This window comes from Chlorocebus sabaeus, chromosome 20 (genome assembly GCF_047675955.1).
Source record: "Chlorocebus sabaeus isolate Y175 chromosome 20, mChlSab1.0.hap1, whole genome shotgun sequence".
Lineage (NCBI taxonomy): Eukaryota > Metazoa > Chordata > Mammalia > Primates > Cercopithecidae > Chlorocebus > Chlorocebus sabaeus.
This window is the reverse complement of record NC_132923.1, coordinates 12,535,207-12,557,498: the sequence shown is the minus strand read 5'-3', so window position 1 is coordinate 12,557,498 and position 22,292 is coordinate 12,535,207. Positions and strand designations below refer to the sequence as shown.

Sequence of the window (22,292 nt, the reverse complement as noted above, 5' to 3'; positions counted from 1 at the left end):
ACCTCTTCTCCTCATAAATTACCCAGTCTCAGGTAGTTGTTTATAGCAGTGTGAGAACAGACTAATACATATGTGTGTGTATATGTGTGTGTGTGCATACACACACACACATATACATATATTAAATATGTATACAAGTCCAGGCATGGTGGCTAACACCTGTAGTCCCAGCACTTTGGGAGGCTAAGGCTGATGGATTCTGAGGTCAAGAGATCAAGACCATCCTGGCCAACATGGTGAAACCCCATCTCTACTAAAAATACAAAAATTAGCGAAGCATGGTGGCATGCACCTGTAATCCCAGCTAATGGGGAGGCTAAGGCAGGAGAATTGCTTGAGCCCAGGAGGCAGAGGTTGCAGTGAGTTGAGATCGTGCCACTGCACTCCAACCTGGGTGACAGAGTGAGACTCCGCCTCAAAAAAAGAAAAAAAAAGTACATGTATATATGTATGTGTGTATATAAAAATAATTATCCCATTTGTAAAAATCCAGAATGAGAAATTTAGATAGAGAGACAGAAAGTAGATTAGTGGTTGCTTGGGGGAGTAACATGGGGTGATAGTGAAGAAAAAAGTTGATTGTGGTAATGGTTGCACATTTCTGTACTAAATGTACTAAAAACCATTAAATTGTACACTTTCAAGGGGTGAATTGTATAGTATGTGAATTATATCTCAATAAAGCTGTTACCAAAAACAAAGATATAACAGTGGCTCTTATATACAGGAAGAGATCTTCCATATCACTCATAATAATAAAAGAAATGCAAATTAAAACTATGCCATTTGGGCCGGGCGCGGTGGCTCATGCCTATAATCCCAACACTTTGGGAGGCCAAGGTGGGTGAATCATGAGGTCAGGAGTTCGAGACCAGCCTGACCAACATGGTGAAACCCCGTCTCTACTAAAAATACAAAAATTAGCCGGGCGTGGTGGCACAGGCCTGTAATCCCAGCAACTCAGGAGGCTGAGGCAGGAGAATTGCTTGAACCCAGGAGGCAGGGGTTGCAGTGAGCTGAGATCGCACCACTCCACTCCAACCTGGGCGACAGAGCGAGACTATGTCAAAACAAACAAACAAATAAACAAACAAACAAAAACATACGCCAGTATACAATGTCTTATCCATCAGATTGACGAAGATTATAAATTATGACAGACAATACATTCTGTTGGAAAAGCTGTGGAGAAACTGGCATTCTTATTAATTGTTGATGGGAATTCAAAATCATACAACCATTGTGGAGGAGAATTTAGCAATATCTACTAAAACTGCAAATTAATTAATCTTTTGACCAGAAATTCCCACTTCTGGAATTTACCCTGATGATACACTTCCATAGAGAAATACATGTACACAAGAAGATACACTGGGCCGCAGCCAGTGGCCCATGTCTGTAATCTCAGCACTTTTGGAAGCCAAGGTGAGAGGATCACTTGAGCCCAGAAGTTTGAGACCAGCATGGGCAACATAATGAAACCCTGTCTCTACAAAAACTATAAAACTTGGCCAGGTGTGGTGACCTGTGCCTGTAGTCCCAGCTCCTTGGGAGACTGAGGTGGAAGGATCGCTTGAGCCCAGGAAATCTAGACTGCAGTAGGCTATGATCACACCACTGCACTCCAGCCTGGGCAACAGAATGAGACCCTGTCTCAAAAATTAAAAAAAAAAGAAAAAGTAATATACACTAACATTATTTATAATCACAAATATTGAAAAGAATTAAATGCCTGTATGAAAAGAGTGGTTATCCACACAATAGAGTGCTATTCTGCAGATGTTTAAAAAAAAAAAAAAGGCCGGGCGCGGTGGCTCACACTTGTAATCCCAGCACTTTGGGAGGCTAAGGCTGGTGGATTACCTGAGATCAGGAGCACGAGACCAGCCTGGCCAACATGGTGAAACTCCGACTCTACTAAAAATACAAAAATTTGACCAGGCGCGGTGGCTCACACCTGTAATCCCAACACTTTGGAAGGCCAAAGTAGGCAGATCACGAGGTCAGGAGATCGAGACCATCCTGGCTAACACAGTGAAATCCCATCTCTACTAAAAATATCTAAAAAAAAAAAAATTAGCTGGGTGTGGTGGAGGGTGCCTGTAGTCCCAGCTACTCGGGAGGCTGAGGCAGGAGAATAGCATGAACCCAGGAGGCAGAGCTTGCAGTGAGCCAAGATTGCTCCACTGCACTCCAGCCTGGGTGACAGAGGGAGACTCCATCTCAGAAAAAAAAAAAAAATTTTTGCCGGGCGTGGTGGCACACGCCTGTAATCCCAGCTACTCAGGAGGCTGAGGTAGGAGACAGAGGTTGCAGTGAGCCGAGATCGTGCCACTGCACTCCAGCTCAGCCAGACAGACAGAAATGAATGAGATTCATCACCTGTAGGAGGTAGGTAGGAATGGGGTGGGAAGGATGAGATGTGGGTGAAATGGAATGGAAAGGATGGTCGGGGAGGGGTGATACCTCTTTGAGTGTAATTTTTGTATACAGTTCTGGTAACTATGTTAATATTTCATATACTCAAAAAAATAAAATAAATGCAATAATAGTAGGGGCAAAAACTCTAAAAATGGAATATAAACAAGACAAAATTACAAAAAAGCAGACCACTGTGTCCCACAAACTGCGGGGAACATATATCAAGCTTGAAGGGAAAGCAGTCACCTTTGGTATTTTCCCTCTGTACACCTTTCTCCTACAGAGTACAGAGGGAAAATACCAACATTCCAGCAACTTTCCCAAGAAAACCTATTGCCTCTTTACTATCAACGCTTTTTATCCACTCAAGGTGAATACTTAACTAAATATTTCAAAAATTGTCTAGCTACTTGCTCTGCAATGCCTGGTTATCAGATCCCTCTTTGGAACATGGGGTTCCTGCTATCTATTATTTTATTTTGGCTTTTATGGCACAGCTGTAATTGAAACAGAAGTAGTCTCCTTTTAATAACCTGATGCGTCTGTTCTGCCAATCTCTATGTTTTGTTTTGAAAATCTGATCATTCTGTCACAACAACATATTTTATTTAAAAATCACCCTTCTGTTAAGTGATGGGGCTTTTTCTTCTCTTTTTATTGAGGGGTGGGGGGTGGGTGTGTAATTTGTAAGTACTTTTGTGCATGATCTGTCCCTCCCTCTTCCCACCCCTGCAGTCCTCTGAAGGGAGGCCAACAGCCTTTCCCTGCCTTGGATTCTGAAGTGTTCCTGTTTGTCTTAACCTAGCCCTGGCCAGACGTTTCTTTGATTTTTTTTTTTTTTTTTTTTAATTAAAAGACAGCAGTATGAGATGAAAAAAAAATAATAAATAAAAAACATAAAAATCACCCTTCTGGCCAGACATGGTGGCTCACACCTGTAATCCCAGCACTTTGGGAGGCTGAGGTGGGCGGATCACGAGGTCAGGAGTTCAAGACCAGCCTGGCCAACATAGTTAAACCCCATCCCTACTAAAAATACAAAAAATTTGCTGGAATGGTGGTGGGCGCCTGTAATCCCAGCTACTCGGGAGGCTGAGGCAGGAGAATCACCTGAACCTGGGAGGCAGAGGTTGCAGTGAGCAGAGATTGCACCATTGCACTCCAGCCTGGGCGACAGTGTAAAACTCCGTCTCAAAAAGAAAAAAAAGAAAAAAAAAAATCACCCTTTATGGAGAGAGTGGGATGTCCAGCTTCAGAGTGGAAACCTTCATTGTGCCAGTGACGACAAAGAGAATTAAATATGGGTGATGTTGAGAAAGGCAAGAAGATTTTTGTTCAGAAGTGTGCCCAGTGTCTCACCGTGGAAAAGGGAGGCAAGCACAAGACTGGGCCTAATCTCCATGGTCTCTTCAGGCAGAAGACAGGTCAGGCCGTTGGATTCTCTTACACAGATGCCAATAAGAACAAACGCATCACCTGGGGAGAGGATACACTGATGGAGTATTTGGAGAATCCCAAGAAGTACATCCCTGGAACAAAAATGATCCTTGCCGGCATTAAAAAGAAGGTAGAAAAGGCCGACTTGACAGCTTATCTCAAAAAAGCTACTAATGAGTAATAATTGGTCACTGCCTTATTTATTGCAAAACAAATGTCTCATGAATTGTTTATGTGTACCATACTTTAATAGAGTTCGTACAACAGAATTCAGATCATGAATGACTGACAGAATATTTTGTTGGGCAGTCCTGATTCAAAACTAAGATTGGCTTGTGGTTAAATGAATATGTTCAGTTTTTGAATTTTAATAGTAATTCCAATTCAGTAAATGCTATCACTGTTTACCCCTTCTAAAGATATGATTAGACTTCATTAGTAATGTTAAACTTTTCACAAAGATGGTGAGTACCATCTTAAAACTTACTGGAGATTGGTTTTATATTTAGATTTATATAACTGGTTATGTGAACGTATTTAAATACTGGAGAAATTCCTTCACTGTCTCAGAACCAGCAAGATTCACCTGTGTTTTGTGTTCATAAAGGCAAGGGTTGAAGATAAATAAAGTAGCCATGTCTACTTTATATTTTTGGCCTTAACTATGCCAATCTAATTAGAATTCCCTGTATTTAAAATGGTTCCTTTTACTTATTGAAAGGCATTTTAGTGTGTTTTATGTGTAATATCAAACATTATTTAACACTTCTCACATTTTATAGATGATCTATAAGGTCACATGCTTTTAAAATAGTAGCAAGTTAAGCTTTACTCTTGAATGCTTTACAATCTAAGTCAAACTAAGTTATAATTTAGGATTGTCTTTAAACAGCCATTCAGAAACATAAGACTGTAGAACTGCTATGTATTTGTGATTGGGAATGATTCTTTTGCCAACTTCAAAGGATTAAAGTAGAGGGGATATACACAAATTATAAAATTATGTGTGATCATAAGACTTATGATAATTAAAAAGAAAACCACACACACACACACACACACACACACACACACACACATCACCCTTCATGAGGAACTTGCGAAATCTGCCCATTCTTTTTTCTCTTTTTTTTTTTTTTAAGGCCGAGTCTTATTCTGTCACCCAGGCTGGAGTGCAGTGGTGCGATTTTGGCTCACTGCAACTTTCACCTCCTGGATTCAAGTGATTCTTCTGCCTCAGCCTCCTAAATAGCTGAGACTACAGGCACATGCCACCATGCCCAGCTAGTTTTTGTATTTTTAGTAGAGATGGGGTTTCATCATGTTGGCTAGGCTGGCCTCCAACTCCTGACCTCAGGTGATCCCACTCCACCTCGGTCTCCCAAAGTGCTGGGATTATAGGCGTAAGCCATGGCACCCAGTCTTATCCGCCCATACCATCTGCATATGTGGGTGGAGTCCAGGAGGTGGCATGAAAATCCAGTGTAAAAGATATGAGTGCAACTTACCCTGTTGCCCCAGAATTGTGGTCAAGTCTTATTGAAAGCACAATACTACTTATAATCTAAAGAAAGCTGCAACAATTGGAGCCAGAACCTCTTCCAAATCTCATGAGAAGTTGGCTTAGTCAATCATCTCTCCACCAACTCCCACCCGTTGTCCCTCCACAGTATATATAAAGAATGAGGCCAGACGTGGTGGCTCATGCCTGTAATCCCAGCACTTTGGGAGACGAGGCAGGTGGATCACGAGGTCAGGAGATCGAGACCATCCTGGTTAACACAGTGAAACCCTGTCTCTACTAAAAATACAAAAAATTAGCCAGGAGTGGTGGCGGGTGCCTATAGTCCCAGCTACTAGGGAGGCTGAGGCAGGAGAATGGCATGAACCCAGGAGGCGGAGCTTGCAGTGAACCAAGATCGTGCCACTGCACTCCAGCCTGGGGACAGAGTGAGATTCCATCTCAAAAAAAAAAAAAAAAAAGAATGAACTGGGGCTGGGTACAGTGGCTCATGCTTGTAATCCCAGCACTTTGGGATTCAGGAGTTTGAAACCAGCCTGGGCATCATAGTAAGACCTCATCGCTACAAAAAATTTAAAAATTAGCCAAGCATGGTGATGGGCACCTGTAGTCACAGCTATCCAGGAGGCTCAGGCAGGAGGATCACTTGAGCCCAAGAGGCTGAGGCTGCAGTGAGCTATGACCATGCCACTGCACTCCAGCCTGGGTGGCAGAGTGAGACCCTGTCTCAAAAACAACAACAACGAAAAGAATGAATTGGGAGGACAACTGGGAATTCTCATTATTGGCATTATGGGATGTACAATATTTGTGATGCTAAGCAAAAAAGATAAAAGTACTTCCCCTTCCTCCCAAAGCCAAAGATGAGGGCATGCCAAGAGAGACATTGGTACAATTGGTGACACCAGCAAGGAGAGACTAACAACATTTCATTCCCTAGACAGATGCTTTAAACTGTAGAACCTGCCAACCCACTCTGGTCAGGTTGGAGTAAAGCATGGTGTGAGTTTTTAACCTGTGCAAACATTAAAAATCATGTCAGTTTCTTAGCTAGAGAGTTCTGAAAGTGGAAGGCCCACTGGAATAATCTGTGCTGGCAGGGTTTATAGGTACCTTGGTGAAGTATGCCTAGGAAGAAAATGTGGCCAATCCCACCAACCCATCACAGTCTGGCAACTCCCCCTAAAGGACTTCAGGTGTCTCCGAAGGAGCAGGAGCAGTGGGAGGTGCCAGGAGACCACCGTACCAAGTCATGGGATATCCAACCTGAGTTTAGGTTTGGAGAATAGACAATAAGTGGCACCATTCGAAGGGGTCTTCAATGACAGAAAAGTCCAGAATGAAGATAAACGCTACTCAAAAAACTACAAACATCCTTCACTCTGAAACCACCAGATCTAACCAGAGTAAGACAAGGTCACCTACTCACAGTTGGCCACAATTATTCATTAAATAGAGAAACACTTCACATTTTCCCCTTCCTTTCTTCCTGATCCTATACAATGCAGAAGAAGAAGCCTGAAAAGGGAGAAGAACTATTGAACTCTGAATCCTCTATAACATTAGGAATTTAAAACTGAACTAAGGCTTTACAAAAACCAGCTTTATCGAGATACAATCATATACAATTCAAACATTTCAAAAGTACAATTAAATGGTTTTTAGCACATTCACAGAAATGTTTAAACCACTACCACAATTTTAGAACATTCTTATCACCTCCAAAAGAAACCCTGTACCATTTAACTCTCACCCCTCATCCCCCACCTCCAGCTCTAAGCAACCACTAATCTGTCTCTATGGATTTCTCTATTCTAGACTTACATATGAATAGAATTATATAATATGCTGGGGGAGTTTGTGACTTGTTTCTTTCACTCAGCTTAATGCTTCTGGGGTTCATCCAAAAAAAAAAAAAAAAAGGTTCATCCAAGTAGCATGTATCAATACTTCCTTTTTATGGCCAATACATCTATTGTGTAGACATACCATATTTTGCTTATCCATTTGTAAGTTGATGGACTTTTGGGTTGTTTCTACCTTTTGGCTATGATGAATAATGCTGCTACAAACATTCCTGTATAAGTTTTTGTGTCGTCACATGTTTTCAGCTCTCCTGGGGACAGCCATAGGAGTGGAATTGCTGGGTCACATGGTGGCTTTTTTTTTTTTTTTTAGACAGTGTCTCACTCTGTCACTCAGGCTGGAGTGTAGTGGTGTGATCAAAGCTCACTGCAGCCTCCCAGCCTCCCAGGCTCAGGTGATCCTCCCACCTCCGCCTCCTGAGTAGCTGGGATTACAGGTGTGTGCCACCACATCCAGCTAATTTTTGTATTTTCTGTAGAGAGGAAGGTTTGCCATGTTGCCCAGGTTGGTCTTGAACTCCTGGGCTAAAGTGATCCTCCACCCACCTTGGCTGCCCAAAGTGCTGGGATAGTAGGCGTGAGCTACCGTACCTGGCCAGTAACTCTTATGTTTAATAATTCGAGGAACTTCCAGACTGTTTTCCAAAGTAACTTCACTACTTTACATTCCCACTAACAGTCAATGAGGGTTTCAATTACTTTATACCCTTGCCAACAGTTAATCTGACTTGATTCTAGTCATCCTAGTAGGTGTGAAGTGGTATCTTAAAGTTTTATTTCCATTTCCCTGATGACTAATTATGTTGACCATTTAAAAAATGTGTTTATTCGAGGTCAGGAGATCGAGACCATCCTGGCTAACACAGTGAAACCCCGTCTCTACTAAAAAATACAAAAAACTAGCCAGGCGAGGTGGCGGCGCCTGTAGTCCCAGCTACTCGGGAGGCTGAGGCGGGAGAATGGCGCAAACCCGGGAGGCGGAGCTTGCAGTGAGCTGAGATCCGGCCACTGCACTCCAGTCTGGGCGACAGCGTGAGACTCCCTCTCAAAAAAAAAAAAAAAGAAAAAAAAAATGTGTTTATTGGCCATTTGCATATATTCCTTATGCAGAAAAAGATATTTCTATTCAGATCCTTTGCCTAATTTTTAATTGAGTTGTTTGTCTTTTCATTGTTCCGTTGTAACTTTGGTTACCAGGTCTCTCTCTGTTACCCAGGCTGGAGTACAGTGGTGTGATCATAGCTCACTATAACCCTGAACTCCTGGGCTCAAAGGATCCTTCTGCCTCCGCCTCTCCAGTAGCTAGGACCACACACACATGCCACACACCTAGCTAATTTTTAAAAAAATTAAGAAACAAGGTATCTCCATACTACCCGGGCTGGTCTCAAACTCCTGACCTCAAGTGATCCTCCCACCTCATCCTCCCAAAGTACTGGCCAGGCGTAAGCCATTGCGTCCAGCCCATTTTCTTGATAATAATCTTCTGCTTAAAGTACAAAAGTTGGCCAGGCGCGGTGGGTCACTCCTGTAATCCCAGCACCTTGGGAGGCCAAGGTGGGTGGAGGATCACTTTAGCCCAGGAGTTCAAGACCAACCTGGGCAACATGGTGAAACCCCGACTCTACTAAAAATACAAAAATTAGCCAGGCATGCTGGGGGGCGCCTATAATCCCAGCTATTTGGGAGGCTGAGGCAGAAGAATCGCTTGAACCTGGGAGGCGGAGGTTGCAGTGAGCCGAGATGACGCCATTGCACTCCAGCCTGGGCGACACAGCAAGACTCCGTCTCAAAAAAAAAAATAAGTACACAAGTTTTGTCCAAGCACAGTAGCTCATGCCTACAATCCTAATACTTTCGGAGGCTAAAGAGGGCAGATCTCTTGAGCCCAGGAGTTTGAGACCAGCGGGGGCAACATGGTGAAACTCCATCTCTACCAAAACAAACAAACAAACAAAAAACAATTAGCCGGGCATGATGATGTGCACCTATAGTCCCAGCTACTTGGGAGGTTGAGATGGGAGGATCAATTTAGCCTGGGAAGTAGAGGCTGCAGTGACCCCAGATGGCACCACAGCACTCCAGCCTGGGTGACAGAGTGAGACCCTGTCTCAAAAAAAAAAGTTTTAAATTTTGATGAAGTCCAGTTTATCTCTTTTTTGTTGCTCATGATTTTGGTGTCATATCTAAGAATCTTTACATTTAGGTCTTTGATTCACTTTAAGTTTATCTTTCTATGTGGTGTGAAATTGTTACCAAAACACCAGTTCAGTTTATGTCCTGTTGCTCACCACACAGAAAGATAAGCAGTACCTGCCACTGAGACGACAGGTATTGCCAAGGAAGGCTTTACTCAGGTGCTGCAGCTCAGTCACAAATCCATTTCCCTGACCAACTAAAATTAGAAGTTTATATAGTAAAGAAGAAATGTAACGATGTATAGGAAAACAGGAACTCAGGAGGCCAAGAAAGCACTCGTGACCAATGAGGGGTCTTGTACTTCATTGTCAGGATGGGATGATCTGGTTGAGTTTCAGTTCTTTGCTACTTTTTTTGAGAGGCCTGGTGGTCCTTTCCTGAAGAAGGAACTCAAAATAAAACAAATGTAAGTTTTAAGCTTTAAGACCAGAAGGTCAATTTCTTTTTCTTTTTTCTGGTTTTGTTTGTTTGTTTGTTTGTTTTTGCTTTTATGTTTGCTTGTTTGTTTGTTTTTTTGAGATGAGGTCTCCCTCTGTCGCCCAGGCTGGAATGCAGTGGCTTGATCTCAATTCACTGCAACCTCTGCCTCCTGGGTTCAAGCAATTTTCCTGCCTCAGCCTCCTGAGTAGCTGGGATTACAGGTGTGTGCCACCATACCCAGCTAATTTTTATATTTTTAGTAGACATAGGGTTTCGCCATGTTGGCCAGGCTGGTCTGGAACTCCTGACTTCAGGTGATCTGCCCTCCTCGGCCTCCCAAAATGCTGGTATTATAGGCATGAGCCGCCACACCCAGCAAGAAGGGTCAATTTCTGTTGATACAAAAAAAACTATGAGACTATTGGGTTCATTTCAAAATAAGGGTCTAACTTAATTCTTTTGCATGTGGTGATCCAGTTGTCCCAGCACCATTTGTTTTCTTTCCTCACTGAATGTTCTTGGTACCCTAGTTAAAAATTACTTGGTCATAGATATATGGGTTTATTTCTGGACTCTCATTTTTTTTTTTTTGAGACAGAGTCTTACTCTGTCGCCCAGGCTCTAGTGCAGTGCCATGCTCTCGGCTCACTGCAACTTTTGCCTTCCAGTTTCAAGTGATTCTCCTGCCTCAGCCTCCCAAGTGTCTGGGGCTACAGGCATGCATCACCACACCTGGCTAATTTTTGTTTTGTTTTGTTTTGAGACGGAGTCTCGCTCTGTTGCCCAGACTGAAGTCCAATGACTTGGTCTCAGCTTACTGCAACCTGCTTCCCGGGTTCAAGCAATTCCGCCTCAACCTCCTGAGTAGCTGAGATTACAGGTGCCCGCCACCACACCCGGCTAATTTTTGTATTTTTAGTAGAGACGGGGTTTCATCGTGTCGTCCAGGCTGGTCTCAAACTCCTGACCTCAGATGATCCACCCGCCTTGGTCTCACAAAGTGCTGGGATTACAGGTGTGAGCCACTGCGCCCGGCCTGTAAGTTTTAATAATTGAAATTGATCACTTCTGGGATATACCTGATTTTTCATGAAGATATGAGAATGACAGCACAATTAAATGTAGTGATCAGAAAAAATAAAACAATTTCATGTTCATAGCCAGTGAGTTAAGACTATACAACAAACTAGGTACAATAAGTACTCTTCGAATTTGAAGTAATCTTAGAGGAGGATTTTGACTTAACACAGAATTCAGATGTCGAAGACAGTTTTACCTGGATCTTTTTTTTTTTTTTTTTTTTTTTTTTTTTTTTTTGAGACAGAGTCTCGCTTTGTCGCCCAGGCTGGAGTGTGGAGTGCAGTGGCGCGATCTCGGCTCACTGCAAGCTCCGCCTCCCGGGTTCACGCCATTCTCCTGCCTCAGCCTCCGAGTAGCTGGGACTACAGGCGCCCGCCACCTCGCCCGGCTAATTTTTTGTATTTTTAGTAGAGACGGGGTTTCACCGTGTTAGCCAGGATGGTCTCAATCTCCTGACCTCGTGATCCACCCACCTCGGCCTCCCAAAGTGCTGGGATTACAGGCGTGAGCCACCGCGCCCGGCCTTACCTGGATCTTAGGGGACAAGGAAGGCCCGCCTGATTTCTAGGTTATATACATTGCTCACGTTGTCTTGGAGTAATTCTCCAGATATTTTACACACAGATACTTGTATGTGTGTATCTTGTCAGTCATCTATATTAACTTTATCAGTTTTGTAACTGCTTCTTAAGTAAATCTTGCCAATATTTTTTCAACCCTTGGTCCCTTTTTGGTTTTTCACAGTGTTATTAAGAAAACACATACACACACAAACCAATAAGCCTGTTTTATCCTCCTTTGTCTAGGAATATGACAAATCTGAAGCTATACTTGAGGAAGTAGCTGGAGCTGGACAACAGTAACGAGGTGCAAGTCCCCATGGAAGATTCAAGCCTGTCCAACAGTGTTGATGTGGACAAAGGCTTTGCCATTGCCTTTGTTGTTCTTCTGTTTCTGTTCCTAATAGTGATGATTTTTCGGTGTGCCAAGTTGGTGAAGAATCCCTACAAGGCCAGCTCCACAACCACAGAACCATCTCTGAGCTGAAGTATAATCTGAAGTATAATAAAACCTGGTAGACTCCGTTTCACAAGAGATTTGAAATCTGTTATACACACTTTATATTATTTCACCTCCCTATTTCTCAGCCTTCTCACTCTTGCATTCTACAATGAGATGAAACACAAGCCAGTCTGTATTGTTCCAGTTCAGGGAAATGGCTACTAAAGTAAGTTAGAGGTTGAATTTATTGGCTAGAATAAGTCCATGAATTTTAATTCTTCAATGCCTAAGGTCCTTAGGATGGGACAGTGGGCCATAATTTTATGATGTAATGTAACATAATGTCATCATGCTTGGTAAGGTCCACCTGAAACTAGAAGCTCACCTAGAGGTGGCAGACTTGAATGATCCCTTTAGTTATGCAAATGTAGGCTCAGCAGAAATGAAATGTCCTATAAGAAGAGTGTAACCAGATTGTTTTAGTGTGTGAAGTTTTGTAAAATCTGCTGTTCTTAAGTGGGCAGAACTCTGTGGTAGAAGGGGACTAATTTGCTGTGGGTGAATTCCTTAATCTCTCTCGTCCCAAATTTCCTCATCTATAAAATATTATGTAGAGGTTTGTATGAGGGCCCCAGAAAAGATATATCTGTGTCCTAAGCCCTGGAATGTGACCTTATTTGGAAAAATGGTCTTTGCAAATATAATTAAGAATCTCAAGATAAATTCATCCTAAATTATCTAGGTAAGTCTTAAATCCAATGACAATTGTTCTTAAAAAAAAAAAAAAAAAAAAAAAAAAGAGGAGAAGACACAGGGAGACAGAGAAAAAGACCATGTGAACACAGAGACAGAGATTGGAATCACACAACCACAAGCCAAGGAACCCTTGCCTGGAACCACCAGAAACTAGAAGAGTGAAGAAAGGATTCTTTCTCCCCTAGAGATTCTGGTACCAGTATGGTTTTACCAACACCTTGATTTTGGACTTCAGCCTTCAGAACTGTGAGAAAATAAATTTCTGTTGTTTTAAGGCACTCGGTGTGGTAACTTGTTATGTCGGTCATAGGAAATTAATACATAATATATGATGATGCAGATAGTGGTCATGATTCTGATCATCATCCCAGTAATCTTTTCTTTCTTTTTGAGACAGAGTTTCATTCTGTCACCCAGGCTGGAGGGCAGTGGTGTGATTCCGGCTCACTGAAACCTTTGCCTCCCGGGTTCAAGCAATTCTCCTTCCTCAGCCTCCAGAGTAGCTGGAATTACAGGCATCTGCCACATGCCTGGCTAATTTTTGTATTTTTAGTAGAGACAGGGTTTCACCATGTTGACCAAACTGGTCTCGAACTCCTGACCTCAAGTGATCCACCCACCTCAGCCTCCCACAGTGCTGGGATTATAGGCATGAGCCACTGCGCCCAGCCCCAAGGGATTGCTTAAGAGCAGAGGGAAGAAAATCATAGCACCTACTCTCCAAAGTCTGAAGTTAGGGAACTTTGATAGAGTGGTATATGAGCCAACTGGCAGGGAAGCTTTTAAGAGAAGTCACTAGAAAGAAAGGGAGTACCTAAATTGCTGAGCAAGACTCATTGTGGGTTTGGCTGAAGAGGATTGGTTTTAGTACAGCAGATGATGGAGAATCAAAGCCCTCATATCCAGCCATGATGGCCTAATATTCTAGTCAGCAGTAACCTAGCATATGAGTATGAATTGAGAGCCATAACCTTGGAATCTAACTGCGAGGGCATCACTTGGGCTTATGCAGTGACTTGGACCAGCAAGCAGCCACTTCAGTGGAGACATGTATCCATGGGACCACGCTGGACTGGGTTTTAACAGCAATACCACATGGTATAGAGACACAACTCTAGTCATGCACTGTTAGCAGAGACCTGATAATTGGTCTCTGTTTCTGACTCCTGGATGTGGGACTGCTCCCTTCCTTAGCTTGAGTAAGCCTCCAAGGAAAATGCAGACAGAGGAATCAAAGTCTTCCATGGAAAATACTAGACTTTGCCTGCACCAGAACAAGATACTCAATTGTACTGGTTAGGCTGGCAGGGAGGTAAAGGGAGGATGTGGGGAGGGGGACAAGAGAGATATATGATTTGATTTGATGAAAAGAAACTCAGGGCGGCCGGGCGCGGTGGCTCAAGCCTGTAATCCCAGCACTTTGGGAGGCCGAGACGGGCGGATCATGAGGTCAGGAGATCGAGACCATCCTGACTAACACGGTGAAACCCCGTCTCTACTAAAAAGTACAAAAAACTAGCCAGGCGAGGTGGCGGGCGCCTGTAGTCCCAGCTACTCCGGAGGCTGAGGCAGGAGAATGGCGTAAACCCGGGAGGCGGAGCTTGCAGTGAGCTGAGATCCGGCCACTGCACTCCAGCCTGGGCCACAGAGCCAGACTCTGTCTCAAAAAAAAAAAAAAAGAAAAAGAAAAGAAAAGAAACTCAGGGCAAGGTGCAGATCAGGTGAAAAGCAGATTAGGATTGATGTCAGTTATGTCGGTGTTGTGTGGAAAAGTAAAATAAAAATAAAGGCTGGGCGCAGTGGCTCACACCTGTAATCCCAGCACTTTGGGAGGCCAAGGTGGGTGGATCACCTGAGGTCAGGAGTTCGAGACCAGCCTGGCCCAACATGTTGAAACCCCGTCTCTACTAAAAATACAAAAATTAGCTGGGCTTGGTGGCACGTGGCTGTAATCCCAGCTACTTGGGAGGCTGAGGCAGGAGAATTGCTTGAACTCGGGGGCAGAGGTTGCAGTGATCCGAGATCACGACACTGCACTCCAGCCTGGGCAAGAGAGCAAGACTCCATCTCAAATAAATAAATAAATAAATAAATAAATAAATAAATAAATGGTTGATGTCAGCCCTTGAGGACTGCAGTGTGTTCCCTCCAGGAACTCAGAGATTAACCTCTGAGTTAACATCTTCTTAACATAAGTTGCACGACAAACACACGATTAATGAGACCATCAATATGCAGTCACAAGAGAATCACAGGTTTGACAATTATCTGACTTTCTCCAGTAATCTAAGAAAAGATGCATCAGTTGGAAGAAGTGGATTATCTGTGGAAGCAGAAAAAGATGAGCAACCTAAAGTAAATCCACGAGAAGCCAATATGAATGCTGTTCGAGAGAGGGGAGACTGGATGTGGTGGCTCACGCCTATAATCTCAGGAGTTTGGGAGGCTGAGGTGGCAGGATCACTTGAGCCCAGGAGTTTGAGACCAGCCTGGGTGACATAGTAAGATCTCGTCTCTACTAAAAAATAAAAAAGTAGCTGGGCATGGTGACACGTGCCTATAATCCTAGCTGCTTGGGAGACTGAGGTGGGAGGATTGCTAAGGCCTGGAAGATGGAGGTTGCAGTGAGCTATGCTCGTCTTTGGTATGGAGATTCAGGGAGTTGCAGCCCATGGACCTTCGGTTTGTTTGGTCTTATTGATCACATGATCTCTGCTAACCTGATGTTCTTAATCACTCCTTCCACCCACCTCAAACTGACAATTTATAGGTCCAATTGGTCTACAGAGAAGTTATATTGGGCCAGGACCCTCCCACCACTAATGTGGGTGTGTCTGGTGGGTGTTGGGGTTCTACATTTGTGTTTTGAATCAACATTTTAAAAATTATTATTATAAAGGTAATACATGCATATTGTAAAACAATTTTTTCAAACATTACCTAAGGATAAAAAGGCAAAAAGTAGGTCCGGGCATGGTGGCTCATGCCTGTAATCCCAGCACTTTGGGAGGCCGAAGCAGGTGGATCACAAGGTCAGGAGATCAAGACCATCCTGGCTAACACGATGAAACCCCGTCTCTACTAAAACTACAAAAATTAGCCAGGCATGGTGGCAGGCACCTATAGTCCCAGCTACTCAGGAGGCTGAGGCAGGAGAATCGCTTGAACCTGGAAGGCGGAGGTTGCAGTGAGCCAAGATCATGCCATGGCACTCCAGCCTGGGCGACAGAGCAAGACTCTGTCTCAAAATAAATAAATACATACATAAAAAGGCCAGCTGTGGTGGCTCACGCCTGTAATCCCAGCACTTTGGGACACCGAGGCAGGTGGATCCCGAGGTCAGGAGATCGAGACCATCCTGGCTAACACAGTGAAACCTCATCTCTACTAAAAATACAAAAAATTAGCCGGGCGCGGTGGTGGGCGCCTGTAGTCCCAGCTACTGCGGGGGGGGCGGATAAGGCAGGAGAATGGCGTGAACCCGGGGGTGGAGCTTGCAGTGAGCCGAGATCACCCCACTGCACTCCAGCCTGGGTGACAGAGCGAGACTCTGTCCAAAAAAAAAGGCAAAAACTTATTAGATTACTGCCTTGTTTCCCATTCCTTCTTTCCAAAGGTAATTGCTACAAAGTCCATTTGTGCATATATATACACACACACATATATACATACTTTCCAAATATTTTCCTTTCCTTTTTATTTTTAATCTAACCTTTTTGAATAGGCTATCCATTTTCAAGTTTCAAATTTCTTTTTTCTTTTCTTTTTTTTTTTTTGAGATGGAGTCTTGCTCTGCTGCCCAAGCTGGAGTATAATGGCGTGACCTCGGCTCACTGCAACCACTACCTCCCGGGGTTAAAGTGATTCTCCTGCCTCAGCCTCCTTAGTAGCTGGGATTACAGGCACCCGCCACCATGCCCAGCTCATTTTTTGTATTTTTAGTAGAAATGGGGTTTTACCATGTTGGCCACGCTGGTCTGAAACTCCTGTCCTCAGGTGATCTACCTGCCTAGGCCTCCCAAAGTGCTGGGTCAAATTTCAAAAGGTACAAAATAGTGTACTGTGAAAATTCTTACTCCTCTTTAACCTTCTGTTCTCTCTTCACAAACAACCAATGTTAACAATTTCTGTCTTTTTTTTTTTTTTTTTTTTTTGAGACAGAGTCTCACTCTGTCACCCAGGCTGGAGGGTAGTGGTATGATCTCAGTTCACTGCAACCTCAGCCTCCAAAGTTCAAGCAATTTTCCTGCCTCAGCCTCCCGAGTAGCTGGGACTACAAGCGCCCACCACCATGCCCAGCTAATTTTTGTATTTTTAGTAGAGACAGGGTTTCACCATATTGGCCAGGTTGATCTCGAACTCCTGACCTCAAATAATCCACCCACCTCAGCCTCCCAAAGTTCTGGGACTACAGGTGTGAACCACTGCACCTGGCCCAACATTAAAAATTTCTTGCGTATCCTTCCAGTGGTATTTTATGTACATGTGAGAAAAAAACATATTATTACCATTAGTTACACAAATGATGCCGCACCATATACCATGTTCTGCACCAGTTTTTACTTAATATTGTATCTTGAAGATTATTCCACATCAATACACGCACAGCCTCCTTAGCTTTTTTTTTTTTTTTTTTTTTTTTGAGACAGAGTCTCGCTCTGTCACCCAGGCTGAAGTGCAGTGGCACGATCTCGGCTCACTGCAAGCTCTGCCTCCCGGGTTCATGCCATTCTCCTGCCCCAGCCTCCCGAGTAGCTGGTACTATAGGCGCCCACCACCACGCCCGGCTAATTTTTCGTATTTTTAACAGAGACCAGGTTTCACTGTGTTAGCCAGGATGGTCTCGATCCCCTGACCTCGTGATCCACCCTCCTGAAGTGTTGGGATTACAGGCGTGAGCCCAGCCTAGCTTTTTTTTTTTTTTTTTTAAACACAGTTAAAGAGCATTATATTGTTTGAGTGTGCCATAATTTAACCAACGCCTGCCGATAGAAATTTACATTATTTTCAAATCTTTTGCTATTTCAAACAATTATGTTGCAGAAAATAATTTAGCACTTGAGTCATTTCAAAAGTATGCAATTTCAAAAGTATATAGCAGACAGGCACAGTGGCTCCACTGCACTCCACTCGCACCACTGTACTCCAGCCTGGGCAACACAGTGAGACTCCATCTCAAAACAAACAAACGAACAAAAATATGTCACTTAGAGTCCTGGAAGTTGAACTGTTGATTTAAAGAATATTGCAGGGCTGGCTGTGTGCCGTAGCTCACGCCTGTAATCCTAGCACTTTGGGAGTCTGAGGCAGTTGGATCACCTGAGTTTAAGACCAGCCTGGGCCGGGCGCGGTGGCTCACGCCTGTTAATCCCAGCACTTTGGGAGGCCGAGGCGGGCGGATCACAAGGTCAGGAGATCGAGACCATGGTGAAACCCCGTCTCTACTAAAAAATAGAAAAAAAAATTAGCCAGGCGCAGTGGCGGGCGCCTGTAGTCCCAGCTACTCGGGAGGCTGAGGTAGGAGAATGGCGTGAACCCGGGAGGCGGAGCTTGTAGTGAGCCGAGATTGTGCCACTGCACTCCAGCCTGGGCGACAGAGCGAGACTCCGTCTCAAAAAAAATAAAAAATAAAAAATAAAAAATAAAAAAGACCAGCCTGACCAACATGGTGAAATTCCGTTTCTACTAAAATTAAAAAAAAAAAAAAAATAGCCTGCCGTGGCCACATCAGGTGGCTGGTGACTGGGGAGACTGAGGCAGGAGAAATGCTTGAACCCGGGAAGCAAAGGTTACAGTGAGCAGAGATCCCGCCACTGCATTCCAGCCTGGGCGACAGAGCGAGACTCTATCTCAAAAAAAGAAAAAAAAGAGAGAGAAAGAAAGAAAAAGAAAAGAAATAAGAGCTAAACAAAGCCAATAGAATAGGAAAAGAGGCTGGGTGCAGTGGCTCACAGCTATAATCCCAGCACTTTGGGAGTCCAGGGCAGGTTGATCAACTGAGGTCAGGAATTCGAGACCAGCCTGGCCAACATGATGAAACCCCATCTCTACTAAAAATATAAAAATTAGCTGGGCGTGGTGGTGGGCACCTATAGTCCCAGCTACTCGAGAGGCTGTGGCAGGAGAATCACTTGAACCTGGGAGGCTGAGGTTGCAGTGGGCCGAGATCGCACCACTGCACTCCAGTCTGGGGTGGCAGAGTGAGACTTCATCTCAAAAAAAAAAAAAAAAAAAGAATAGGAAAAGAAAGAAGAGGAAACAAGCTACACTGATAATGGTTCAAGACCACCAAGTATATGGCCAAACTGCCTGGGTCTGTCACTTTTTAGCTGTGTGGCTTTAGGAAATTTATTTCTGTGCCTCTGTTTTCTCATCCATAAAAAAGGGACAATAATATTAGTTCTTACCTCATAGGATAATTGTGAAGTTTAAATGAATTAATAACTGGCAAGTGCTTAGAACAGTTCCTGCTATGTAGCAAGTATTCAATAAATAGTGTGTGTGTGTGTGTGTGTGTGTGTGTGTGTGTTTGTTTAGGGAGTAGTATGTCTAAAATTTCTAGCTCAGGTTAGAAGGTGATACCATGATGAAATGAGTTTATAACATGATGAATTTCAATTATCTGGAGGAACCCTTCACTTCTCACACCTCAATTTCTGCTGTCTTAATTGGAAATAGGCACTTAGGGTGGTCCCAGGAAACTGGTGAGCAGGTGAAATGAGCACAGGTGAAAATGTGGTCAACAGGAGAGAATTTCAAGGACTTGGGAGTTCTAGCTGCTTGGGCTCTGTTTCCAGCCTCACACACAAGGTTCTGGTTTGTACTTTTTAAATGAAAAATTTATGTGTGTGTGTGTTTGAGACGGACTCTCTAAACGGAGTCTTGCTCGGTCACTCAGGCTGGAGTGCAGTGGCGCGATCTTCTTTCACTGAAGCCTCTGCCAGCAGGGCTCAGCGATCCTCCCGCCTCAGCTCCGGAGTTGCTGGGACCACAGGCGCGAACTACCACGCCTGACCTTTTTTATCTCGTATTTTTAGTTGAGATGGCGTTTCACCGTATTGCCCAGGCCGGTTTGGAACTCCTGGGCTCTAGCAATGCTCCCGCCTCGGCCTCTCAAAATGTTGGGATTACAGGCGTGAACTACAGCGCCCGGCCTGGGGAATCTTTTCTACAGAAATAAAAGTACTACTTCAAAAGGATGTTTATTTTTATTTTTATTTTTTTGAGACGGAGTCTCGCTCTGTCGCCCAGGCTGGAGCGCAGTGGCCGGATCTCAGCTCACTGCAAGCTCCGCCTCCCGGGTTTACGCCATTCTCCTGCCTCAGCCTCCCAAGTAGCTGGGACTACAGGGGCCCGCCACCTCGCCCGGCTAGTTTTTTGTATTTTTTAGTAGAGACGGGGTTTCACCGGGTTAGCCAGGATGGTCTCGATCTCCTGACCTCGTGATCCGCCCGTCTCGGCCTCCCAAAGTGCTGGGATTACAGGCTTGAGCCACCGCGCCCGGCCAGGATGTTTATTTTTATTGTTGCGCTGTTTGTCGGGGCTGAGAACGGAAAACAATATAAACAAATATGGTTTAACCTTATTATTCAGGTGTCAAAAATACAAATTATTGTTGTTGTTTTTTGTTTTTTGTTTGTTTGTTTTTGAGACGGAGTCTCGTTCTATGGCCCAGGCTGGAGTGCAGTGGCGTGATCTCCGCTCACTGAAAGCTTTGCCTCCCGGGTTCACGCCATTATCCTGCCTCAGCCTCCCGGGTACCTGGGACTACAGGCGCCCACCACCCGGCTAATTTTGTGTGTGTGTGTATTTTTAGTAGAGATGGGGTTTCAACGTGTTAGCCAGGATGGTCTCGATCTCCTGACCTCGTGATCCGCCGCCTCGGCCTCCCAAAGTGCTGGAATGACAGGTGTGAGCCACCGCGCCCGGTCAAAAATACAAGTTTTACCTTTTTTATTGGCTTCAGGTAATGTCCACATGTTAAATGAAAACAAAAATCTATATACAGGAACGTGTGCACACAAGACTAGAAAATTAAGCTGTATTACCTGAAAGGAGCGGAGTGGTAAGTGATGGGGCAAGAGAGAATTTCATCACGTTTTTCTTATTACATTTTGATAGCCTTTACAATTTGTATCACTTATGTAACAAAACAAACTCAAGTAAAACTGAGAGAATAAAGCTCTGAACCTATGAGTGCTTCCCTCAGTCTTTACACTATGAATGTAGTAATGTGGCCACTAGTCGAGGGTGGTAGGACAGGCGGAGACTCGGTAATATACTCCTGGCCACGCCCACTCTGCCCTGCCAGTCGCTTCTCACGTGTGTCCCTGGAAGGCTCTGCCTTAACGCATGCGTAGTTACCTTAGTTTTCGTCGCCTCTGAGGGGCGCCCCGCGACTTTGGATTTGACCCCGTCAGGCTACCGTCGCGGTGACCGGAACGGCACTAAAGGTTTGCTTCCGGGCGTTTCTTTTGCTTCCCCTTCCCTCCTTCACGCTTTCTCCCCTCCCCCTCCTCCCTTATCCCTTCGCTTTCGCTCTTTTCCGTCGAGGCTGACCCATGAGTTGTGAGTCTGGGGTCTGGTTGGTGAAAAAGAGCCCTTAAAGCTGGAAGACGGGAGGTGTGGGGAATACTGTTAATTGAGTTATTTGGTGACCAAAGGCTTATCTGGGATGTTTTGTTTGTGGGAGGGGGTCGGGCGAGGGTGGGAAGGAAGTCTTCCCCAGAGGCGAACGGGGGCGGGGCTGAACTGGTTTTGCGAATGGGTAGGACGCACCCCTAGAATAGGTAGCACGGGGGTGGGCTGGTGTGTGGGCAAAGGAAAATGGAGGCGTTGAAAATCAGGTTTGCTTTAACCGTTTGATTGAAAAAGCAGTTCACACGAATGTGTGAAGTATTTTGGTTGTGGATGTTAGGTAGCCACGTTTTATTCGCAGCTTGCTTCTCTGTACTTTGGGGGAAACCTTTTTGCTGCGAGCTTTGAATATCATAGACTTTTTAAAAAGTAAATTTCCACATGGAAGCAAAGTAATGTAAGGGGAAGAAGTGATGAAAGAGAAAACACTGAATTAGTGAGTTACAAATGAATTCCATCCCCAGGTAGAGGTTTTGTTCAAATTAGGCATAGCATACAAAGATTTATCACATAATCTTTAAGTTAAGGAACACGTATAGACCACAAAAATATCTTCTCCTGGATTGGTTCTCTTCAGTATCCCAAAGCATTATTTTTAAAGTTTGGTTTGTTTTGAGAAAGGGTCTCTCTTTGTCACCCAAGCTGGAATGCATGGTGCAAACATAGGTCACTACAGCAGCCTCTCCTGGGCTCAAGCGATCGATCCTCCCACCTCAGCCTCCTGAGTAGCTGGGACTAAAGACATGCACCACCACACCTGGCTAATTTTTCTATTTTTTTTGTAAAGACGAGTCTTGCCATGTTGCCCAGGCTGGTCTTGAACTCCTGCCCTCAAGCGACCTTCCTGTCTCGGCCTCTAAAAGTGCTGAGATTACAGATGTAAGCCACTGTGCTAGCCCAAAACATTATTTTCAGTAACTCCCTACTGCTTAATGAATGTTCTCCATGCCCTC

General features: G+C 44.2%; 3 protein-coding genes across 8 annotated transcripts in view; all 3 read left to right on the top strand.

Moving 5' to 3' along the window:
• The window catches only part of CTXND2 (cortexin domain containing 2), a 28,469-nt gene extending 16,430 nt beyond the window's left edge, over positions 1-12,039 (top strand). The window contains exon 2 of the mRNA XM_037997994.1: positions 11,751-12,039. Coding sequence (XP_037853922.1) covers positions 11,824-11,991 — 168 coding nt within the window. The 5' untranslated portion in view covers positions 11,751-11,823 and the 3' untranslated portion in view covers positions 11,992-12,039. The remainder of the gene's footprint in view (positions 1-11,750) is intronic.
• LOC119624293 (cytochrome c-like) lies at positions 3,408-4,103 on the top strand. Its single transcript, XM_037997993.2, has one exon. The coding sequence runs from the start codon at positions 3,722-3,724 to the stop codon at positions 4,037-4,039; it is 318 nt and encodes a 105-aa protein (XP_037853921.1). The 5' UTR covers positions 3,408-3,721; the 3' UTR covers positions 4,040-4,103.
• A 9,005-nt stretch (positions 12,040-21,044) lies between the features above and the next one.
• Positions 21,045-22,292, top strand: part of SETDB1 (SET domain bifurcated histone lysine methyltransferase 1) — a 40,465-nt gene continuing 39,217 nt past the window's right edge. For 2 of the 6 annotated variants that reach the window (XM_073008410.1, XM_037997990.2), the window contains exon 1: positions 21,045-21,155. The gene's annotated coding sequence lies outside the window, so the exon portion shown is untranslated. The other 4 variants (XM_073008409.1, XM_073008408.1, XM_037997991.2 and 1 more) reach the window with 2 other exon arrangements.